Genomic DNA, 23,851 nt, shown 5'->3' on the forward strand with positions numbered 1-23,851 from the left:
TAGTAAGGAACAATAGTTTTACTATAGTGCTACCAAAATGTCTTGAACTGTGGCAAATATGAGAAAATAAAGCTAACACCCTCAATACGCTTACGCGTTGAGCTAGTAAGGGTTCAGGTATTGCTAAGCGAGAGAGACTTAGCGAAAGGGAGTGGAATTCCTTCAGCCGATAGCAGCGCTTGGAACGGAAGACTAGGTGTCAAATCAATGTAGTATGAGCCCCAATACATAGCACCTCTGGAAAGCTTGTTTTATGCTGAAGAGAATGAACTATAAATTATGACTTTCCAATGAACAGTGTTAATGCAGTAGCTATTTCAGTGCAAGTTTGCAATTTTCCTTCATAATAACGGTTAATGGGCCCCAGGGACTTACTCCGTGGTCCATGGCACCTAATTTTTTGTGCATGACCATATCTTTGTTATGTTTATCGAATGGACTAGGTTTGACTGGGATGTCCGGATGGCAGGTTCATGTCCGTTCCTTATGAGCTCGGTCCCATCGGCTTGTATATTACTCTGTTCCTATGTCCGTCCGTCCGGGACACGAAAGAAATCTCAAGACCTACTCGATGCATCACCATCAATATTAGCTAAGATGTAGAGAGTCAAAAATTATGAATTGAGTTCACTGGGGGAAATGACAGTCAAACTGAAAGTAGCTGAAATTAACCACTTCCGGTTTTAACGTTGATCGCTATACAGTCAAAAAAAAAAAAAAAAAAAAAAATGTAATACGCGTAGATATCGAGAAGCAGTTTTTAAAACCAATTAGCATCCTACAAATATATTCCATCTCTACTATAATATAGTCATTTTCACTATAACCGGAAGTGGTAGACACATACGATCACTTCCGGTTTCAATATTAATTTAGAAAACACCACACAAACTAAACCAAATATGTCACCAAATATATTCCAACTAAACTCTTTCACACGGTATCAGTAGCGTAGCCAGGATGTGTGTTTGGGGGGGGCCCAAGTGCTGTTATAGGTACATATAGAAACATTACAAACAAAGAAATATATAAACATAAAAATATATAAAAAATTACGAACGTCAAAGTATTGAAGTACATTGTCGGGCCTCTTTGGGGGGGGGGCCCGGCCCCTCTGGGCCCCCCCCCTTCCCTACGCCACTGCACGGTATACATGTTCCGTTCTAATTCTCTAATTGTTTATTTCTTATTACGTTCATTCATTTGTGAATATCTCACAGATCTAAACTGCAAACCACACCGACGAAAGAAACTACAAATAAATTACGATCAATTAGATTTGAAATCTGCAGCAGATCTCAGGCAAATATTGAGTTCTGGTCTAGTACTTCAGGTATTTCGTTCTACCAACTTGACCTGTCAGCCACTTAAGATCTTACCTGTGCTTAGGGTTGCTAAAACTAAAGCAGGACACACTTTTCTAACATGTGAAGATCGCTAGGTTCTCAGACCCAAATTTGTAAACATAACATTTTATGAACAATAACAGAAAGAAATAAATATTTTCATAAATGGAAATTTAAATCAAAAACACGTGAAACAGAGAGCTCGTAGTATCACTTTGTTGCGAGTTAGTGAGACACAAGCTATGAACATTAAACCGGTCAAAGAACAATATCTATGATTCCATTCTGTTACGAACACGAAAAGTTTTAGTGATAGAACCATGTTAATATCTTGATAGGCATAAGTTCACATCGCGTGTCGAAATTTGCAAATGCCAAAAAGAGTTTCAATCGCATCTTTTGTACGTGTTTTGGATAAACTGGCGTCCTGGTATAAATGTTCCCTCAGCGGAACATTCACTGGTTATCTTATCGCTTCCATGTTTTTTGAACACTTCGCTGATGCAGCGTTGATTTCAAACTGCATACGCCAGAGATAAGCATTCCGTCAGCGCTGCATTCATAGGTCACTTGATTTGTCGCTTACATATTTCTTGAACATTTGGCTGACGAAGCCTTGATTTCAAACTGCATATGCCAGAGATAAGCTTTCCCTCAGCGCAGCATGAACGGACAATCTGATTGGTCGTCACCTGTTTTTTTGACACTCGTCATTTTCCTATCGCTAGAGTGGCAACTGGCGGCTTGCCTGTGACTTCAGAAGTTAATGATTAAACCAGACAGACTATAGGTTATTATTATTTGAGGCACAACTTCCTCTACAATTTTCTGTTGCTTTTCCTTTAAAGCTATGAATACTTGTACCCTGTAATGTTGAAATTTATTTTTCAATACTTTTGCGAGACCCATAATTCAGACACCAAGTTGATTTCGTGTCCTTTTTTCAGATAGGCTTTTACGGTGTGGTAATGAGTAGAATCCTATTCTGAACGATACAATGAAACTACACTTGATGCTTCCTCTTTATTTTCAAAGCTTGAGAACTATTTGATTCCTTTTTCAGCCACAGAGTCATCAGAAACGCCTAGTCTGATATCTGAAGCCCTGCCGTCCGACAGTTCTAGTCGAAGCAAGATCCCGTCGCCGCTACAGTCATCGCCCAGTCGTCAGGGGAGGACAGGAGGATTCTTTCGTCACTTGGACCTCACTAATCTGACGGTGATGCCTTCAGAGAGCGTCTACGAGTCAGCTGCCAAATTGCTTTTCTTGTCCGTCAAGTGGGCACGTAGCATTCCTTCATTTCTTCAGGTACAGCAACATATATTCGAATCCAAAAGGCATAGAGTCAATCAACTTGCCTTGGAGGTTCAGATCTAGACTATATCCATACAGGTCCATAGACACACATTTCTTAAAAGGAAAAGCACATGTTACTTGAAGTCCCGCTATTCTGACCTTTAGGCTAAAAACGACGATGAGAAATGATTGATTGAGTTGTTTTTGGAGTTTAACGTCCCTTTCAGCAGCGAGGCTATATGAGACGGAACCTACTGATTAACGTGGAATCCGAACCACGTGGGCTCTCACCGGGAATCGAACCCAGGTCTCCTACGCCAAAGATAAGAAATGAATGATAATATTTAGAAGAATAGTGAAAGAACCATTGTAACACCCATGTCAGGGGCGGCGATTAGGGGGCGCAAGAGGGGGAAGTGCCCCCACCGCTTTTTTGATGTGACCCCTTAATGTATATAGTTTCATTCGGAAATGTAAAGTTTTTGTATGTTACTGGTTCATAGAAAGAAATGGTGCCATATAATATTTGCCGTTGCATGAGTACGAATTGGTTATTTGTCTTCCGGTGGAGTTAAGAAAGCTACAGGAATTGCGTTTTAATTGCAATTCAAAGCAATTAATATTGTAATTGTGTATTCCTTTAAATGTCGTAGTATATGCTTGTAGTATTTATTGTCTTTCATTTTCTAAGAGTAATAACATACATTTAATGGCATATGTGGAATTAAAAATATAGGTTGTTTATTAATCCCGTTTCAATATAACTTTTACAAAACAAGCTTCATTAGTCATTACTGTGATTAATATTATCCTTTCTATTTATTTGTTTTGCAAATTTGTTATTAAATAATCTTATCACACAATTTTCCACACAGAATTTTAAGATGTTCATGAGCAAGGAATGAAATCTGCTCCTACACCTTCGTTGTTTAAGAGTACAAAGGGCTAATACCTACTTGCGTTGCTCTTGTCAATTTACTTAATAAAATATGAAATACGATATACGGTATTTTCACTGAAAAAGATAGTATCCTATTAGTCGTGTCGCCACGTTTGGCCTAATCCTCGTTTCGCCTAACCAATTATCTGACACTTTTATGACAGATAAATGATAAGATTTGTGTCCGCCATTTTAGGCGAAAAAAGGATCCTCGTTTGGCCTAATCCTCGTTACGCCTAAAATGGCGGACAATAAGAAAAAATCGTGGAAATTCAACTAGAGGGAAATTATATAAGAGAAAATTCCCTAGTATATAAAGAATTAAGAAATGCAAAATATATAGATTAATATTACATTAACTATTTTCGAGGATTACCAAAACTCCTTTATGTATTTACTAGGACTATAGATATATACGAATATATATGAGTAGGTGAATAGCAAAACCCGTTAAATTCACATTTTAAAATTTGTGACAAATCGAGAAAAACTGTTTAAACACGTCATAATTGTAAAATAACATTAGAAACTAGAGAACATTAAAAAATTAAGAATAATGTGTGTTGGTCTGTCGAAAGCTGTATAATCACACTAGTCTGCGAATTGCATTATTGAAGAAAATAATTTGGATTTAACAGGTTTTGCGTATGTAAATGGAAATAACAGGTTTTGCGTATGTAAATGGAAATAATAGCTTTTGCATCTGGACGAGCGGCCATTTTTGTTGAGGCTCAAGATACAAAACCTATCAAAAAGAAAGGGAGTCAGAGTCAGAAATCAGTATTATGCCTACTAAAATATTGGGGGGAGATGTATTATCAACTATACATTGCACAAGATTGGCACAAATGAATATGGATACATAAATGCTACATTAATTTTGTTCTAAATTGAAAACAATGGATCCAAATATGCAAAAAATTGAATTATGTAACCTCCTCTCCATCATCATCTACTAAATGGAAATCCATATCGTAGTCGTCCTCTGGTCCATCACCATTTTCTCGGTTTTCTATTCCTCAAAAACCTCTTTGTAAAACGAGAGCTTTGAGCTGCTTTCAATCATCAAAACCTTCGTAACTACAAGCGGAGTTAATTATATCTATCCGTATAATTTCTAAACTGAATGACTATATTTTGGAAGAGTTTGTAACCTTTTATGGACTAACATAGGGTGAATATTAATTTGCCAATTATCCCAATATATGAATTTGAAATATAGCAAAACAAAATGTGCAAATGTTGAGTTTGAGCAAAACAGTGGCAGAAAGAGAATCAGAAATGGTAAATAAGTGGCAAAATTTTTTAACATGTTGTACCAGAAGCATGTTATAATTTTGAATGATAATTGACGAGACATTTTAAGAAAGAGGTTCTTCTGAAGCTGAAGAGACCGTTTAGAGAAGAACCTAATCCAACAAGGTTCTCCTCAAAGTAAAGTGTTACCCTGAAATACAAAACAAACTACTTTAGATAGTCCACTCACCTTGTCATCTTGGCTACATTTCGTTTCCAGTTTTTCATGTGTCTTGTACATTTTCTAGACAATTTTGGTGTTGTCTGATAACAAAATTATGATCATCGCTGCTTAGAGTATCGTTTTTTTTTTTTTTCCGATTTTGCGTGCATTTGTTTAGTAATTATTAAAGAAAAGCAAATAAGCACAGAAAAGTTTCACGAACAGTTAGGTTAAGACGTATAGTGTCTCCACTTTCAGTCCAGGGTGTGCGGTGGCTCAGTAGTAGAGCTTTCACCTCCGGTGCTTGGGGTCCCTGATTCGATCCCAGCTCGCGCCATGTGGACTTTGTGGTGGATAAACACTGTGCTCGTGGGTTTTCTCGGGGTTCTCCCGTTTCCTCCCACTTTCTTCATTCCACCATTTCATTCATTTCTCATCATCACCGTCTCCTTTAGCCTGACCTGGGACGTAAAACTGAAGATTTCATTTTCTTTCTTTTTTTTTTTTCAATTTACAGTCCAAAAATAAAAAAATAATGAAAGGCACACACTTCAAATTCTGCCAAATAAAATTTCGAATGATTTACGAAGAGTTGCAATAAATATTCAGATTACTAAACTAATTCTATACAGTACGAAACCTCAAGTTGTTTGAAATATGGAATTAACCGGGTTTGATTCTGTTTTTCTCATTAGGTTATTCGCAGGTTCGGGATTTAACAGTTTAAGAAACTGAATATGGAAGAGGGAATTAATTGGTTTTGCATCTGTATTTCTCTGTTCTTTACATAGTAGGGAATATTTTTTTTTTCGAAAAATTTCCCTCCAGTTTTATCTCCACGATTTTTTTATAGTCCACCATTTTAGGCAAAACGAGGATTAGGCCAAACGAGTATCCTTATTTCGCCTAAAATGGCGGACATAAAGCTTATCTTTTATCTGTCATAAAAGTGTCAGATAATTGGTTAGGCGAAACGAGGATTAGGCCAAACGATGCAAGATCCCTATTAATTACACAACCTTCCGTTAAACAAAGTGTTAGAAACAATCAGGAAAACTAACATTGATATACAAATAGCCCCCCCTCCCAATCGCCGTCACTGATCCATGTACTAAGCAAAATTCAAGCCAGAGATCTTACGATCCCTAGCGCAGTTTGTAGCTGGTAGCCAAAGTGCTATAGATTTAATAATAATAATAATAATAATAATAATAATAATAATAATAATAATAATAATAATAATAATAATAATAATAATAATAATAATAATAATCTTTTAATTGAATAAATTAATTAACATAAAATACAACTTTAAAGTCATTTTAGACTGGAACCAAGTAACCGTGAAACATGCTATGGAATTTCAGGAAGAAAGTCGACCACAGCCTGTATTTTTGGATCAAACATCTAATATATTTGTCAAAAATTTTCTTGTATGCCATATATCTGGAAAACTATGTAGCCAAACCCAAACTCTAACTCAGCATAATGAGCTTATCCCGTATAAAATACGAAAACTTGATTTAGGGGCGTTCAAAAATTTTGTGGCCCCTGATCCAAAAACTAATTATTTCTATTGGTCAAGATCGCAATCTTTTCATCCATTTTTTAAAAATCATTCCTAAAATTCTTTTTTGGTATCACTCAATATTCATATAGTAGAACGGAGAAAATATCTTGAAAATCTTCAGTCAAGGCTCGAACTCTTAATCTTCCTATAGCAAAGTAAGAATACTTTAATCTTATGATATTATTATTATTATTATTATTATTATTATTATTATTATTATTATTATTATTATTATTATTATTATTAAATCACAACTTTAACCATTCTGTTTTAAAAGTTTCCGCCGATAAAATTTCATACAATGTTCCAGCACCTAAGTGAAAATATTTCGATTGGTGTTTATTTAGAGTTTTGTTCCACTTGGCAGAAGGAAACATTTCTCTGTTGCTTTGTTCTGCAATATTTATTAAAATCCTAAATATATTTTTATCTGCATCGTTTCTCGAAAGGAATCTTGCAAACATCTGAGTATGTTTACTACTATCCATTTCATAAAGATAGGCCCCTGACTTCGCGGTGCTGCCGTGACGTCCAGTCAAAACTTATATTGCATTGTCGTACCTCGTTGGAATTGCTGGAATGTTGTCTTTTTAATACTTAAGACATACAAATTTTCTTTGTACTATGTAGTGAGAAAAAAATAAAAATTAATGAAAAAGTGCGTATTTTTTCGTACTTTTTTGGTAGATCAATGTTTATAGAGCTATATCTCAGAAAAGAGATCACGTGAAATAATTTCCTGTGTACAATATGTAGATGCATCCATTAACTGTAAGTTGTGAAAAGTTCAATTTTCATCACTTGATATTTTTTGTGTAATTAAAACAAATGTGCGAAGCTCTGATCTCCTTTACCATGGTAGGTAGAGAAACGTACAAAATACTGTTCGAAAATTTGGAAGTCTAGTGTTCCAAATATTTGGAACTATTAACAAAAAAGGGTTTAGTTGGTAGAGTATTTATTTTTTTAAAAAATATGTTTACTTCAACATGTTCTCTGCGTTAAGCGGTGAGCCATGTTGCAACCCAATCTTTAAATTCCCCGCGCTTATATGAAGAAACAGCATACAGTAAATGGAAGTGCGGCAACGCTGTCGTGCAGTGTTGTCGCGTTCAGGAAGCTTGTAGCGCGTAGCCTACTTCATAAGAATGTAATAGGAAAAAGTATTTATTATAACCTTTCACAAATCATAAAAACATTAATGCATGTACACTCATGTCTAAAATTATTGTCGCATGTCTATAAATATGTTGTTGTAGGAATATAATTTGATAACGAATTCGCCTGGTATTTCTTATAATGTTAGTATGTGTATAATCGGCAAAGACATGTAGGCTATGTGGAAAATTTCATGTCAAAAGAGCAGTAAATAAGAACAATAAAACGAAACTAAAATTTTCTTATCCATTTAGCAACATTTTGTTTTACTCATGCTAATTTTCGTATTCTTTTCCTATGAAATTTACCACAAATATACATTTCCCGACTCTACATATAGTATCAGTATTAAAAGTACCCTGCAAAATCATTATCAAATTATATTCTTACAAGAAGACAGTTATAGATATGTGACAATAATTTTGGACATGAGTGTACACATCTCAATGTAATCGAAATAAAACGTTGAAGTAACACATCCAAAAACTCATCTCTTAATCTATTTACTTCATTCACTTTCGTCATGACTTTGTTGACTCATCGCTGCTCCTGCTATCTTCCCTAATATTTATAAACAATTGCTCCATTTCTACCTCAAGATCTATCAGTATACTCACTCTCCAGCTTACGAACATGTTAAAGGTTAAAAAGAAATGTGCCTTGGCAATCACGTGTTCACCCAAGTTCTGCGATCAATTCCCTTGCCGAATGTACAGTAACACAGAATGGGTCCTTTGTTTTCTTTCAACGAAAGAAAACAATGCAATGAGTAGGTGACGAGGGCTGTATTTGCGTCTAATCACGTCGCACTGATTAAGTCTTCAATACTTCCCTTCGGTTCGTAGGCGTCAAAAACTTACACACGCATTCATATCATATGGGTTCATTGCAATGAGACGGACGAACGGGCATTTATATTTTCGTGAGTATATCTTGTGCTTTTTGATTTAAAAAAAAAAAAAAAGTGGATATTTCTTCACGAGCGGCGGTATTACAAAAAGAAGAGGCAAAATGTTTAGCGATAATGAAATTGCAGAGCTGATGAATGACTCTGACTCAGACGGTTATGAGTTAGTAATTAATAGTAAAAACATTGATTATTCTGTGCTCAGTGGCGTATCCGGGAGTGAACAAGATAGTAACTCTGTTTCAAGTAAACCTGAGGCTGCACCGAAAAAAAAAAAAAAGCCGCGTCATTCCTATTCAAAGGCAGATTCTAATGTAGCTTGGAGCTCTTAGATCTGAAAACAGATTTTCTGTGAAGTGTAAACTCAATATTACATATCAACTAAGGTTGTATCATATAATAAACTTTGTGCGTGTTTTTGTTTCTGTGCAAGTGTATTTTGTACTGCGTGCAATAAGTGAAGAACTGACAAAAAGCAACAAATTTTCGAGGACCATCACATGCAAATCCAAACAAGATAAGAGTTCGCTTTTCTAATTTTGAACACTTGGTACATTTACTGTATATCCTGTTAATTTCTAAGAAATTGGTTTAAAATCTGTGGAGAAATTACATTTTAAAAATATCTCTAAAAAGTGACGGACAGTGCGTAACAAGTTTAAATACCCGTCCGGCTGAGAGTGTATACGCGTCAGAAAAATGTGGCAACGTAGCACTCCGTATAAACTGCGATAGCGAAGGGCGCAAAGCAGAGAAAATCATAATGTCATATTTGTGATTGTTTATCTTTTAAAACAAGTCAAAACAGTTTGGTTGAAAAAGCTACTTTAAGATCTTTCTAAAAGTTTTTTCAGATTGTTAATACACCGCCGCAATTCAGAGATAATGATGTCTCACTTTTTGCTGAATAACAAGAAAATTACTACGTGTTGAGTAATGAAATTTTCAGAACTTGCAGGTAATATATGCATCTACATATCTTGCACAGGAAATTATTTCATGTTAACTCCTTTTCGAGATATAGTCCTACAAACATTGATTTACCAAAAAAATACGAAAAAATACGCACTTTTTCATTAATTTCTATTTTCTTCTCATTATACAGTACAAAGAAAATTTGTATGTCTTAAGTATTGAAAAGACAACATTCCAACAATTCCAACGAGGTACGACAATGCAGTATAAGTTTTGACTGGACGTCACAGCAGCACCTCGAAGTCAGGGGCCTATCTTTATGAAATGGATAGTAAGCCATTTGCTTTCTGTATATACAACTTCACCAATACATAAGAAAATATGATGCTCACGCTTTCTATGTGCGTGAACCTGGCTTCGATTCCCGATACTTGCCTCTGATGCAAAGTTGAAAATAAATGAAAAATGAAATCTTTGGGTTTTACATCCCACAGTTATACCGTGTGGGCTAAAGGAAACAGTTATGATGAGAAATGAATGAAATGGGGAATGAAAGATGTAGGAGGAAACTCACTCACACGGTGTTTGCCCACCACAAAACCCATTTGGCGCGAGCTGGGATCGAAGCTGGGACCTCACGTAACAGGTGAACGCTCTACCACTGAGCTACCGCGGCACCAGACTACAAAGTTGAGAAGCCATTCGAATAACGCTTTAAACAATAAATCCCGTCTGATATAGCTTCGGTGACAAGAGACATTAAATTTCCACTAACGAAATGGAAATTGCATTAAAAATTTGTGATTGGTGAATTTCGTAAACCAATAAAATTAATAGGAATCATGAGCTTCACTTATCTACAAATGAAGTTATTGAAAATCTCAATGCTTACAGAGAAACCCTTAGGTTTTCGTTCAGCAGTGTATACACCCTCCGCCATAAGAATGTTAATGACAAATAACTTCAAATTAATTATATTCGAGCTGTCAATGTTGACATGGATGTCATCATTGCAATGAAGGATCTCTCATGACTACAAGGTTTGTTCGGAAAGTAATGTCACCATTTCTACAAGTATGAGGGAACACCGTAATCTAGTGGTTAGAGCGTTGAATTCACGTCCGCGGTTTCCCGAGTTCGATTCCTCGCTGGTGCTACCCCAATTTTCGGCATCCACTCACTGTCGTGAGGCAAACTGGGGAGTCACATGAATAAAAGAAGTGACGTCCACTAAGTCTAGAAAGCTCCCGGTACGCTGGTTAGCGATAGGGTGAACACGCGTTCGTCGCTAGGCTGGATGTAGTTCCACCAGTTGCTAATAGATGGCGTGAGCGGCTCAGGCCCACAAATCGGGCCGTTACACCAAGTGGTTTGGTAGACTCTACAAGTACGAAAAAAATATTTATATAATAAGACTAATAATGTCTATACTAATAATGACTAATTTTTCAAAATATTGTCCTCTTGCGTCGATACATTATACCAGAGGGGTTTCCAATCTGCGAAGGCATCCTGGAAGGTCTGTTCAGAAAATGCGCTTAAAACCATTCCACAAGCTACTTTCACGTTGTCAATTATTCTGTAACGATGTCCTTTCAGAGGAGATTTCAAACGGGGAAATAGAAACAAGTCTGTGGAAGCCAAGTCGGGACTGTAGAGTGGCTGGGGCGACGTTGCCAGCATTTCATGCATTTCCGAAACGTATTTACAATTTCCACTCGGCGAGATTTTTTGTCTTCTGTCAAAATTCTTGGGACAAGCTTCGTGCATATTTTTCTCATGTGTAAATCCCTGGTCACAATCTCGTGGACGATAGTTTTTTTTGGGGGGGAGGGGGGATATTTATCATGTCTGCCATTAAACGAACACTTATTCGACGATCTGTTTGCAAAAGTTCTTTTCTACGAGTCACATTTTCGTCGTTGACAAGCGTCGGGCTTCGTCGTCGACCTCTCTACGACCTTCCAAAAGCGCCTTGTTCCATCTGTAAACTTGCCTTTGTGATACACACTAATCCCCAAATGCCTGATAAACCATTGAAAAAGTTTCCATTGTAGACTTGCCGACTTTCAGTCAAAACTTGATGGCGTATCTTTGTTTCAGTGAATGCTGCATCGCGACTTGTACAAGAGACGAAACAGAGGTTTACAAAATCGCCGATCTTTCACTTCCGAGAGCTCGGAGACAACTGAGCAAGCACTCACTTTGTAGTTTACGTATACCACTACCGACCCCGGCGGATCGAGCGCGCTTCAACGTACAGTCGCTTCACTATAAAATGTATGACATTACTTTACGGATAGACCTTGTATGAGAATCCTTAGATGATTGAAAGAAGCAAGAAGATATTTTCTTGATTCACGTTATGTTGTGAGGTTAAGTCCTTGATAAATATCGTAGACCTAAAAATATATGTATATAATATGTGACTTGTTTGTAACTGATTTGTTAAAGATTTTTGTTAAAAAATGTATTTTTCAGCTTCCGTTCCGAGATCAGGCGATTCTTCTTGAAGAAGCGTGGAGTGAATTATTTGTGTTAAGTGCAGCGCAGTGGGCTTTACCTGTCGACGAAGGTAAACAATTTTCAGAGTCTTGTAAGCAAGATATAATGAAACCTGTTATGTTATCCACACCTCTATTTTACCACCTTCTTTATTTAACCATGTGATGAGACAAAAGTCACTCCTTCCCCTCGCCAGTATCGAGTGTTCTAAAATATTGCCCACGGGCCACAGAGTACTACTCTACAAGACAAAATAACGCGAATTGCACTATGTGGCAACGTCGGAGATAAAGAACTACAGAGCAGATCTACCAATCCTTCAAATAGTCACGTCCATTGTTTCCAGATGACATTTAAAGTCGATAGACGTCGATACTAGCGCCACTTATTTGCGTAACAATCGATGTAACTCTTTGATGGATTCGTAGAGCAATGTTAATGGTTCCAAATTAATATGCGACGTTGCCACATAGTGAAATTTTGATTGCACATAGCGGCTGAAGAAGGACCCAGAGGGTATATCATTATATAGCATTTTCGCTTTATTTTAACCTAAGAAAGTGCTCTGTTGTCTGTGGGTGCCATTTTTAGAACACCCAATATATATATAAACTAAGTCTATAGCCTACGGAACCCGGAGTTCAATGCCGCGTTCACAAAAGCTCTCCATTAACTTCTGTCCTTAGCCACCTGGATCTAGTTTCTACTTTGTATTCCTATCTCTGCGAGATCCATCTTAATATTGTCTTCCCACCTACGATTAAATCTTCTTAATGGTCATTCTTCTGTTGAATTTCCAGTTAAAACTTTGAAAGCGTTTCTACTTTCTTCCATTCTAGCTACATGACCTGCCCACCTGAGCCTCCTAGATTTCATGACCCTAACAATGTTTAGTAAACAGTATAAATTATGAAGTTCCTCGTTATGAAGTTTCCGCCATTCCCCATTCCCGTTCCTCTTGGTTCCGAATATTCGTCTCAGGATTTTATTCTTAAATACTTTCATTCTATATGTTCTTCCCTCAGAGTAAGCGACCATGTTTCGCAACCGTACAGCACAACAGGCTGTATGTGACCCTTAGACTAAGTTTGACGTTTTAAGTAACGCTTATGTGCTCGTAGAATCATGGGTGCAACTGAAAGTTTGATGTGAAAATTAATTCACAATGTGTGACGTTTGAAGATGTGCAAAAGTTTCGTAAAATAAGGGAACAATAACAATCCATATAAAAATTAATACTCGCCTTAGAAATGCTTCGATTAACACAGCAGAATGAAATCCCTAAGTAGCAACCGTTAAAGATACCAGAAGATTGAACCATTTTTTGTGCTTTGTTAGTGTTCTGTAGTGTTGACCACGAGACGAGACAAAAAAAAGTTTTTGTCGTCTCTTCTTGTAGTTTTAGCCGAATTATCGTTTCATCTTGTCTCAATTCTCGGAATCTCTTTTCTCGTCTCATTTTGAAAGTTTGTATACAAAATTTATGTCCTGATTTTTTTTTTAAACTTTAATCTAGAAGTTACTATAATCGTTGTATTTCACAAAAAATGCACGAAAAATCTTATATAAGAGCATTTAAACCACTGGACTATATTGTGTAATCAGTTACGTATCTTTAGACGTTGATAAATACTCTATTGTGTTCGCCTAATCACTTTATCGATTTATGGTATGAATCATGTAATATTAAAACAGTGCTTGAGATGCAAAACTGTATTGAGTAAACTAGTATTGCTTACGAGATTCGAGAAATTTATCCTGTTGAATTTGAAAATGCATTTCTCGTCCAGTGGACAACACTAGCATTCTGCTCAAGATGTAATTTCTATGTTTACATAATGGCTAATTAAGGAGCGAAAATATTTTAAAGTTTTTGTGTGTGCAACACTGGTATATTTTACTTCGACGCTCAGATTGTCAGGGTTTTGGCGCATCTTTAATCCTTTTCTAGGATATAAAAATGATAAAGCGTCTTGAATGACCTTCAGTCGACAAATAGTAGAACAAGAATAGATACGACTTACATAGTTTGAAGTCATTGCTTCATATAAGTCCAGCTCATCATATTTAAATATCTAATACAGTGTGTATCAAATAGGACGTTACAACTTTGAAAACTCATATTTATGTATTTAGCTTACAGACATGGTTTTGATGTCATTTTGTAGCAATATACATCAAGTTTTTTAATCTTATACTTAAAGAGATTCAATATGTCTTCCATTGGTGATGCAGCATAGTCCCATCTGAAGTCGATTTCTTGCCAAACCCGCTGCAGCATGTTGGATGTGACTTGTTCAATTGCGAGGTAAATCCTAGCTCTGAGCCCCGGTAAAGAAGCCGGTAATTGTGGAACAAACACGGTATCCTTGATGAACCCCCAAAGAAGAAGAAATCAAGAGGTTCTCGCAGACTTGGATTCTTCAAACCAAACATACAGCTACCACGCTCGGGACCAATAAAGGCAGCCATCTTTACTGCAACTGCCGCTAACGCTTGCGGTGGCTTGTCTCTGAACTAGTGTACTACGTGAGTCAAAACTTGATGTATTTTGCTACAAAATGACACCAAAACCATGTTTGTAATATAAATACGAGGGTTGGGGCAAAGTCATGGCAACTATTTTTTTTTCTTGAAGATACCAGTCCGGTTGGAAAATGTGAGATATACAGACGAAAGGGCAAGGAGTTAACTACATGTGTGGAAATGAATAGCATTGAAATATCGTAACACACTAATTTATTACGGTAGTATACAGGGCAATATGGCCTTCACGGTGCAAAAGATTGACAACACAGTACGCATACAGTTGGCATGACAAATCTGGGCCTAAAGACCCTCAAAGTAGTTCCCTGCTACTTGCACCACACGCTGCCAACGATGTGAGAGGCGCTGAATACCATCCTCCTCAGCATTTGCCGCGCCATGTGTGAATCGGGTCAATTGTTCGCGCACAGCATTAGCAATGTCCTCACGTGTTGCAAACCGCCTACCACGTAGTAGTTCCTTAATCTTTCGAATGAGATCAAAGTCACAGGACGAAATGTCAGGAGAGTACGGTGGGTGCTCCAATTCTTCCCATCCCCAACATCGCAGTAGCTCCCCTACACACTCTGCTTTATGTGGTTTTGCATTATCGTGTAGGATTATTGCACTGTCCACAAGATACGTACGTTTCTCCCGAACGCCACGTCGTACCTGTCGCACCAGGAAGTCCCTGTAGTACTGTGCGGTCACTGTTCTGCCATGTGGAACAAAGTGCAAACAATGACACCCTTGATGTCATACGCGACGATCACCATCAATTTGACTGGGGAAGGATTCTGAAGGAACTTCTGCCTCCTTGGTGATCCAACATGTCGCCACGCCGCGGACTGACGTTTCAGTTCTGGTTCGTATGTCCTGGCCTAAAATTCATCGATGGGGATTATTCGTGACAAGAACTGATCGCCGTCCTGTTGCCAGCGTGCAAGGTGGTCGGAGCATATTGCATAGCGCACCTACCTTTGAACTTCCGTCAGTGCATGCGGTACCCACCGCGATGCGATTTTGCGTAGTTGCAGCTCATTACGCAATATCCTGTGGACGGTGCTTTTCTCGATGCCACTTGCCTCTGCCAACTCCAGTAGCGTCCATCGTCTGTCTTCATTCAGGAGCTGATCGATGACAGCACGTGCCACGTCGGTCCGCACACTGACAGGTCGTCCCGAACGTTGCTCATCACTGGTTGACACGCGTCCTTGCTGAAACTTTCCTACCCACCGTGCTACTGTCCAGTATGGCAAGGCATTATTCCAGGGCACTAATTCACTGTGACATTCCATCGCATTTCTCCCTCGGAGAACGGCTATTTTGATGTAAGCGCGCTGCTCAACACGGGTTACTTCTATCTCGCACGACACTCACCAACTGACTGATTTCACAGCCCTCGCTGTGCTACTACCAGCTATCACAGAGCCATCTGTTGTTCTGCATACACACTATGCCCGCAGAACTTCCACACGACACATGTAAGTTTGTGATCCGCTCACATATCTGGAAGAAAGAAAATAGTTGCCATGACTTTTGCCCCAACCCTCGTAAATAAATAAATAAATAAATAAATAAATAAATAAATAAATATGAGTTTTCAAAGTTGTAAAGTACTTTTTGATACACTCTGTATCTTTAAGTTTATGTGTTCTAGGAGATAGCAACATTGGTAATATACGTTGGACAAGGGCGAAAGTGTTGAACCTTGAGGTACACCATATTTGATTACTCGTAAAAAATGAATGTCGTGGGATAGCAATAGGTAGCATGATTTAAAATTCAAATTGAAGGGAAAATTAAAGCTCGGAAGTTTGTGCGGTGGTCCATGCTTGTTATAATGATTAGTGCTATTTAAGTGTAAAGAATACACCTTATAATATACAGTATTTAGCATACAAATAAAATAAAGTAAGATGTAAGTATATTTCCCTTTCTTCGTAGGTTTTCTTGTGAGTGGAACTATAGCGCCCCCTTCTCGTCATGCGGTGTTAGAAGAAGACGCAAGACGCTTAAGAGAGACAATCACTCGTCTTTCTCTCCTAAGAGTAGACCACACGGAATACGCTTGTCTGAAGGCTCTCGTGCTCTTCAAACCTGGTAAGACGCTGTTTGTTTCTTTCTATATTTAAATAGAACGTTCCCTCTCAAATTTAGAAAGCATAAGATGTAGACCTAAGCTTCCCCCTGATCTAGTGACTAGCGCGTGAAAGTTGAAACAAAATTTACTGAAAACAAGTTTAAATGTTTAAAAATAAGTAATTTTAGACTATTAATAATATTTATTAACTAAAATTTATTGCTAATAAGTTAAAATTTGAAGCTTCTTGTATACATTTTGAATCTGTTTATAGCTCTGTACTGACTAATATAGGATTACATGAAATGTGTTTATTTGAAATTCCCTAAACTGTATCTAAACGTAATGGTTCAAATTAAGGAATAAAATTGGAGAAGCAGTACACAAAATGAAAAGTAAAAGATTATTTAGTGATGACAGCACCATATCTTACTTGTAAAAAAAAAAATAAATAAATAAATAAAATAAAAATAAAATAAAATAAAATAAATGAAATCTTTAAGTTTTACGTCCCATGGTTATGCTGGTTAGGCTAAAGGAGACGGTGATGATGAGAGATAAGTGAAATGGTGGAGTGAAGAAAGTGGGAGTAAACAGGAGAACCCCGAGAAAACCCACGAGCACGGTGTTAGTCCACCACAAAGTCCACACGGCGCGAGCTGGGATCGAAGCAGTAGAGATGCGCAGGAGACAAGATTTGTAGCTGTCTCGTCTCGAAAATGTGCTGTAAATATGATGTCTCGAAAAATGTATATTTTTCTATTGGAAGAGCCGTGTCTTGACTCGAATTTTGTCGGGAAAATCCTGTCTCGACTCGTCTCGTGCGCATCCCTACGAAGCAGGGACCCCAAGCACCAGAGGTGAACGCTCTACCACTGAGTCACCGCACCCTTACTTGTAAAGAGTTTTATACATGTTACTTGTTACAGGTTTAATAAGTTACTTGTATAAAGTTTCTTACAAGTTACTTGTAAAGAGTTTCTTATTAAACCACTGACTTGTAATCAATACAACTTTTCAAGGAAATTTAAAATATCAGCGATATGACTGGTTCGTAATTAATCGAGTAAGATTAATACAAGACAATAGATAAATAATCTGATACTTTCTACTGATAAAAATATTTAAGCAAGTACAATGCACAGAAGAACAGAGACGGTAGCACTGCTACGTAAACATTGTCAGAAAATTCTTACGCTCACAACATATTTTCGTGAAAGATTATTGGAAATATAATATTAACAAGCATTCAATAGGAAAAGAGAACTGCTAACATTAAAAAAAAAAAAAAAAAAAAAGTGTCGTTGGACGTTAGATAACGATTTATTAATACTCTGGTATGGAGGTGGCGCTTTACGGATCAGAGACGTGGACACTGAGAAAAGCTGAAATAACCAAGCTGGAAGCATTGGAAATGTGGTGTTGGCGTAGAATGCTGCGCATATCATGGACCGAAAGGAAAAGGAATGAAGACGTACTAAAGGAAGCTAATGAAGGACGACAGATCATGAAGATAATAGGAAAAAGAAGAAACAGCATGCTTGGTCATTTTATTCAGCACTCCGATTGTTGATAGTGGGAAAGGCAGAAGGAAAACCAGGAATAGAAAGACCAAGAATAGAATATCTAGATGCAGTTACAAAGAAGTGACCTTATCAAAGTATAAAACAGCTCTCCTAAGGAAGAGAATCGTTTTAAAATTTCAATGTTGCCCACCAACCTATGGTTGAAGAGAGAAAGAATACTTGGTGTAATACGTCAAATATCCGCTTAGAGATTTCTTCATAACATGATTAATAATAATAATACAGTGAAACCTCTCTAAAACGGACAGTCGTGGGGAATCAAAAATTGTCCGCTATAGGGAGGTGTCCGTCTTACGTAAATTAGTAAATAAGTTGATACGTAATTACAAACTATTGAAGGTAATTCATCAAACCGTTCTATGACTGTGGGCATGTCGAGATCTGCGGATTCTCCACAAAGCGCTTTGAAAGAAATTTCGTGTCTAATCCGAAACTTTTCTAACCACTCGTTCGAGACCTTGAAATCTGAAACATTCATTTCTGTTGCTACCTCCAAATTCTTAGCTTTTAGCATCGACGCTAACACAGGATTTTTTTTTTTCATTCCGCACTCTACAAAAATATTCACTTGCACACCAACTTTGTTCAAAGTAATGAGACACTATTTTCATTGTCATTTTCACACCACAACCTTATTAACTTGTCTTGGTTTTATATTATCTCAGGTGCTTGTGTTTTACCGAAACAAAAATTTTCAGCTATCCTTCGCACACCTCAGTATTCTTCGAAAATTCAATCAATTCGATTTTAACATTAGCGCTTCTCGTGGCATTTCGAAAGCTCACAACAACTTACACCTTATTGCTTATTCGATGCAGAATGACTTAAAAAGATTTCCGTCTAAGACAATATTCGAATACGCGGACAAAAATTACCAAACATGTCTTCTGCTTGATTCCAGCGGAACAATAGAATGACGTGTCATCCCAAATGGCAGGCAACTGTCAATCACTTTTGATTCTAAAACAGGTTGGGTGGGAGTGAAATGCAAGCAAAGGATAAGAGGGTGTTGTTAAACAAAGACGCTTCATCTGAGTTTCTGAACAGCCAGTTGACGAGGAAAAGTGTTATTATAATGCTTCCTTGGTGATACATGTATGCATTTCTTAAAATGTATTTTTTCTGTACTTTTCAACTTGTTTCTAGAGAAAGTGTCCGTAACATGGAGGTAAATAATACCTATAAGAGACAGAAAAGACTGTCCGTGTCCGTACTAGAGAGTGTCCGCTTTAGAGAGGTTTGTCAACATGGTTTTTCCTATTACAGTGTTTGGGGATTACAAAATATGTCCGTTATGAGAGGTGTCCGCTTTACAGAGGTGTCCGCTTTACAGAGGTGTCCGTTAGTAGAGGTTTCACTGTAAATACAAATGCTGACTGTTAGCAACTAGATATTTATGATATAGTTTTAAAGGTGTTCAAATAGATTAAAATCTTTTTTTTCTTTCTTTTCTCATTGCATCAAATTTGATGATCAAAGTTCTGAAATTATCATTTTTGACATCTTTATAAAATTTGATGTTAATAAATGTTTAATAAAGCACTTAGTCCAACCAGAGTAATCTCATTCCTAACAGAGGGCGTAACCCTTTGGCTAGCCTCCGTAAAATAAGTAAATAATGCCCTGAAGGAGTTGGTTCAACACTAATTTTATGGGTATGAGCTTGGATATTTGAGTTTGGATGTAAGATTTTTAAGCGAAAGTCTTTTTATTTGGTAATAAATTAACCGCAGAATATTTTCATACGTTATAAGTAAAAGAAAGAAACGAATATTTATTGTAATTTCTTGTTACCAACAACAGGCCTATATTTGGCTTTCCACATCCTTTGATGATGATGACAAAACTTTTATATTTTGTAATTGCCCTTAGGTGTTAAGTACAAATAAATTATTATCATTATTATAAACAGTAAAAATTAATAACAGTAAAAGATTAAAAACAAGAATTTTAGGAATGATCAAAGAATGCATCAAAATATTGCGAGTTTGGCCCATAATTAGTTTTTGAATCAGGGGCCACAAAATTTTTGAACGGCTCCTAAATCGAGTTTTTTTTTTTTTTTTCCTCGGAATAAGCGCAGTATACTGAGTTAAGTGATAGTTTGGGTCTGGCTATATGTAGGTCTCCAGATATAAGGCCTACAAGAAAATTTTTGTTGAAATAAATTGGATCTTTTGAGCCAACAATACTTTTATAAAATAAACAAAAAAGTTTTTTTGAGGGAAAGGGGTATAATGAACAAATTGAATTCAATAGCTCCGCCGAACAATGTTCCAAGCGACAATTTTTGTCACATTGAAATTTTAACAAAATAATGCTACTGTAATAGAAGTTCCAATGCTATATTACATCATTTGATATAAAAGCATAGTTTGAAACTGAAAAAAGTAAATTTAAAGCCTATACATGATCAACATATAGTTCTTTTTATCCGATTTCCGTAAACTTGGATTCTTGTCACTTGCAACTTGGAATGTTGTTCGATGGAGCCATTCAATTGAGACTAGAATTATTGAACGGTCTTTCTCAGGTTGAGGGCTAAAACTTTTCAGGATATCACGGAAATCTTTTGCTATTAGGGGCGTCATTTAGGGGGGACAGGGAGGGGCATTTGCCTCCATGAGTTTGAGATTTATATAGATTTTATCAATAGAGTAGTAGTAAATGAGTGAAAAACGCGAAATTTTACTTATATCGAGGTGTTTTGCCCCCACCCCAAGCTAAATCTGAAATGACGCTCCTGTTCGCTATAATGCACTATAATCAATCGCGCCCAATGCTTGCAACCTTAAAGTTCAATTTCTTCGTTTAACCCTCCTCCCCCAAATCTCTTGTTTAGTGCATTAAAAAAAGTAAGGAAGGAAGTTAAAATAAGTACATAGTTAACATAATATTAACATGCTCATTTTATTTTATTATTTATTTTTATTTCTAGACACTCGTGGTTTACGAGACCCTCTTCAAGTGGAGCTACTGCAGGACCAAACCCATCTGATGCTCCACGAATACTGTCTGACGAGACACCCGCCATCTAAAGTGCGTTTCGGGAAGCTCTTGCTCATCCTGCCATCTGTCCATAGTCTGAGCAGTCAGAGTATTGAAGAACTGTTTTTTCGGAAAACGGTTGGGGATATCCCCATCGAAAGGCTGCTTTGTGACATGTTCAAATCCAGTTAAGGACGTAAAAGCACGTATATCTATATTTATTATTGTATATTATTTGATGCAAATAAACACCAAAACAAATGTTAGTTTATTCTACTTATTTTATACATTTTTCCTTTTCTCATGATTTTTCAAAGTTGTTTTATTTCAAGACCTCTTCTAATTTAGCAGTAAGAAAAGTGAAACAAGTTTCTATACCAGAGTTAGAGTGGGTCAAAGGTCGTGGGTCAGGTTGGTTAAGATTTGTGAGTGGGTTAGTGGGTCGTGAGTCAACAGGACGTGATTCACTGCGACCCAGCATCCACCGTGATCCACTCTGACTCGCCAACCCACTACGACCCACTGCCCGTAGACAGCATCTTCTGAACACTGGTGAATTTGTCTACGTTTTACACTCAAGGCCTCCATTTTAATTCCTTTTTCATTTGTTTTTATTTACTTAGTTGAAATGAGTATATCTAAATGAAAAAAGAACTTCAGGCACTTTTGGATATTGATAGTAATAATATCAATAGGACTTACTATTTGGCTTTCAAGACACAGCCTGTGTTTTTAGAGGAGCTGACTACTGGAAAAATATATTTTTGAATCACCTCTTAATATATGAATTATTATATAAAAAATGAAATTAACTATTTGTGCGTGATCATCACAGCCAAATGGCAAAGGCAAATGAAATGACTTTTTGTACATAGTTTGGCTCCAATCCCAACTGGGATATCATCATATCCCTTTAATTAATACATAGGCACATCCTAAGGGAGGAGTAGGGATTCGAATTTTTGCGAAAAATTGAGTCTCTCACAAGCCAATCAACTTAGGAAGCTGAAGTTCAGTATATTAACTCTTTATTAAAAATAAACAGAACGTATGCTAGCATTTTATAGAATTTTCTTTTACAGGGGAGGGAGCGCTTTCTATATGTGGGAAATTGGTAGTGAATTGATTTGGAAAAATAATCGAAAGCGATCGATAGTATCGAGTCCATAGTTTTCGGATTCTCTAAAATGCATGTTAACAATCCCAAAGTCGTTCAAGTGCAAGTTTATCTCTATCAGCATGAGAGGAAGGGGGATTAGAGTGGGTCATGATAGGTGGTGGGTCAGGGTAGGTCACGGTAAGTGGGTGAGACATGATCAGAATGGGTCACGGTGCTCCATGGGTTTAGCGGGTCATGGTTCAGTGTGGGTCAGTGGATCATGGGTCAATTTTCATTGGTCCATGCCATCTCTGTTCTATACTACTAACAAAGTGAGAACATTTTACTTTTAATCATAACTTCGGAACTATTGTACAAGAGAATCATTCTTTCGATTTACAGAACAAAATTTCAAGGGTCCATATCTCACAACTTGTTAAAATTACTTGAGAGTTGCGGGCCTGTTTTTCATTTTTAAGACAAGGTTCAGACGTCACATGTTTAAATTGTGGTTTCTGTGCAGTGGCAGTAGTTGCAAAACAGGCAGTAAACCAAAATTAAATTACAAACCTTTACTTACGTCATATGCATACAACACACAGCACATGCATACAGGGGTTCATGGAATTATTTACATATTTTGTAGTTTACCAGACGCAAATAACCTCACGGTCCCCTAAACTTGTTCCAAGGAACCTTAGGGGTCCGTAGATCACCAATTGGGAAAGACTGGTACATACCATGAAATCATGACAACTTAGAGATGTCAACATTACTCTTTAGAAATGACTTATTCTAGATCTATTATTATTGTAGATAGTCTATTTTGTAATATTTTACGACTTGTATAAAACATTTCAAGACTCGTCATTTTTTTTTCTTTTTGATAAATACATGGAGGTGCGTCGGGACCGTAATATAGCAAATTATAGATGCGTTAAAATATTAAATAATACTTTTGATAAAGTGGATACTTTCAAATATCTAGGATCAATATTAACAGAGGAAAATCATATGCACGAAGAAATTAAATGTTGACTAAAAGCAGGGAATTCGTTACTATTCGGTTCAAAATCTCTTGTCGTCGCGAATTCTGTCGAAGAATTTGAAGCTTAAAATATACAAAACGATAATCATGCCTGTTGTTTTGTATGGCTGCGAAACATGGTCACTTACTCAGGGAAGAACATAGACTGAAAGTATTTGAGAACAAGATCCTGAGATGAATATTCGGACCCAAGAGGAACGGGAATGGGGAATGGCGGAAACTTCATAACGAGGAACTGCATAATTTATACGGTTTACCCAACATTGTTAGGGTCGTCAAGTCTAGGAGGCTTAGGTGGGCGGGTCATGTAGCTAGAATGGAAGAAAGTAGAAACGCTTTCAAAGTCTTGACTGGAAGACCAATCGGAAAACGACCATTAGGAAGACCTAGGCGCAGATGGGAGGACAATATTAAGATGGATCTCG

At 37.0% G+C, this 23,851-nt stretch overlaps 1 protein-coding gene across 4 annotated transcripts in view; it reads left to right on the top strand.

The window, feature by feature from the left end:
- Positions 1 to 21,531, top strand: part of LOC145668998 (photoreceptor-specific nuclear receptor-like) — a 164,783-nt gene extending 143,252 nt beyond the window's left edge. For all 4 annotated transcript variants that reach the window (XM_081737320.1, XM_081737322.1, XM_081737321.1 and 1 more), the window contains 4 exons: positions 2,410 to 2,654; positions 12,073 to 12,166; positions 16,570 to 16,725; positions 21,230 to 21,531. In XM_081737320.1, coding sequence (XP_081593446.1) covers positions 2,410 to 2,654; positions 12,073 to 12,166; positions 16,570 to 16,725; positions 21,230 to 21,471 — 737 coding nt within the window. In that variant the 3' untranslated portion in view covers positions 21,472 to 21,531. The remainder of the gene's footprint in view (positions 1 to 2,409; positions 2,655 to 12,072; positions 12,167 to 16,569; positions 16,726 to 21,229) is intronic.
- Positions 21,532 to 23,851: the final 2,320 nt, after the last annotated feature.

The sequence above is a fragment of the Thermobia domestica genome, chromosome 13, assembly GCF_964235325.1.
Source record: "Thermobia domestica chromosome 13, izTheDome1.hap1.1, whole genome shotgun sequence".
In the NCBI taxonomy this organism is placed as follows: Eukaryota; Metazoa; Arthropoda; class Insecta; order Zygentoma; family Lepismatidae; genus Thermobia; species Thermobia domestica.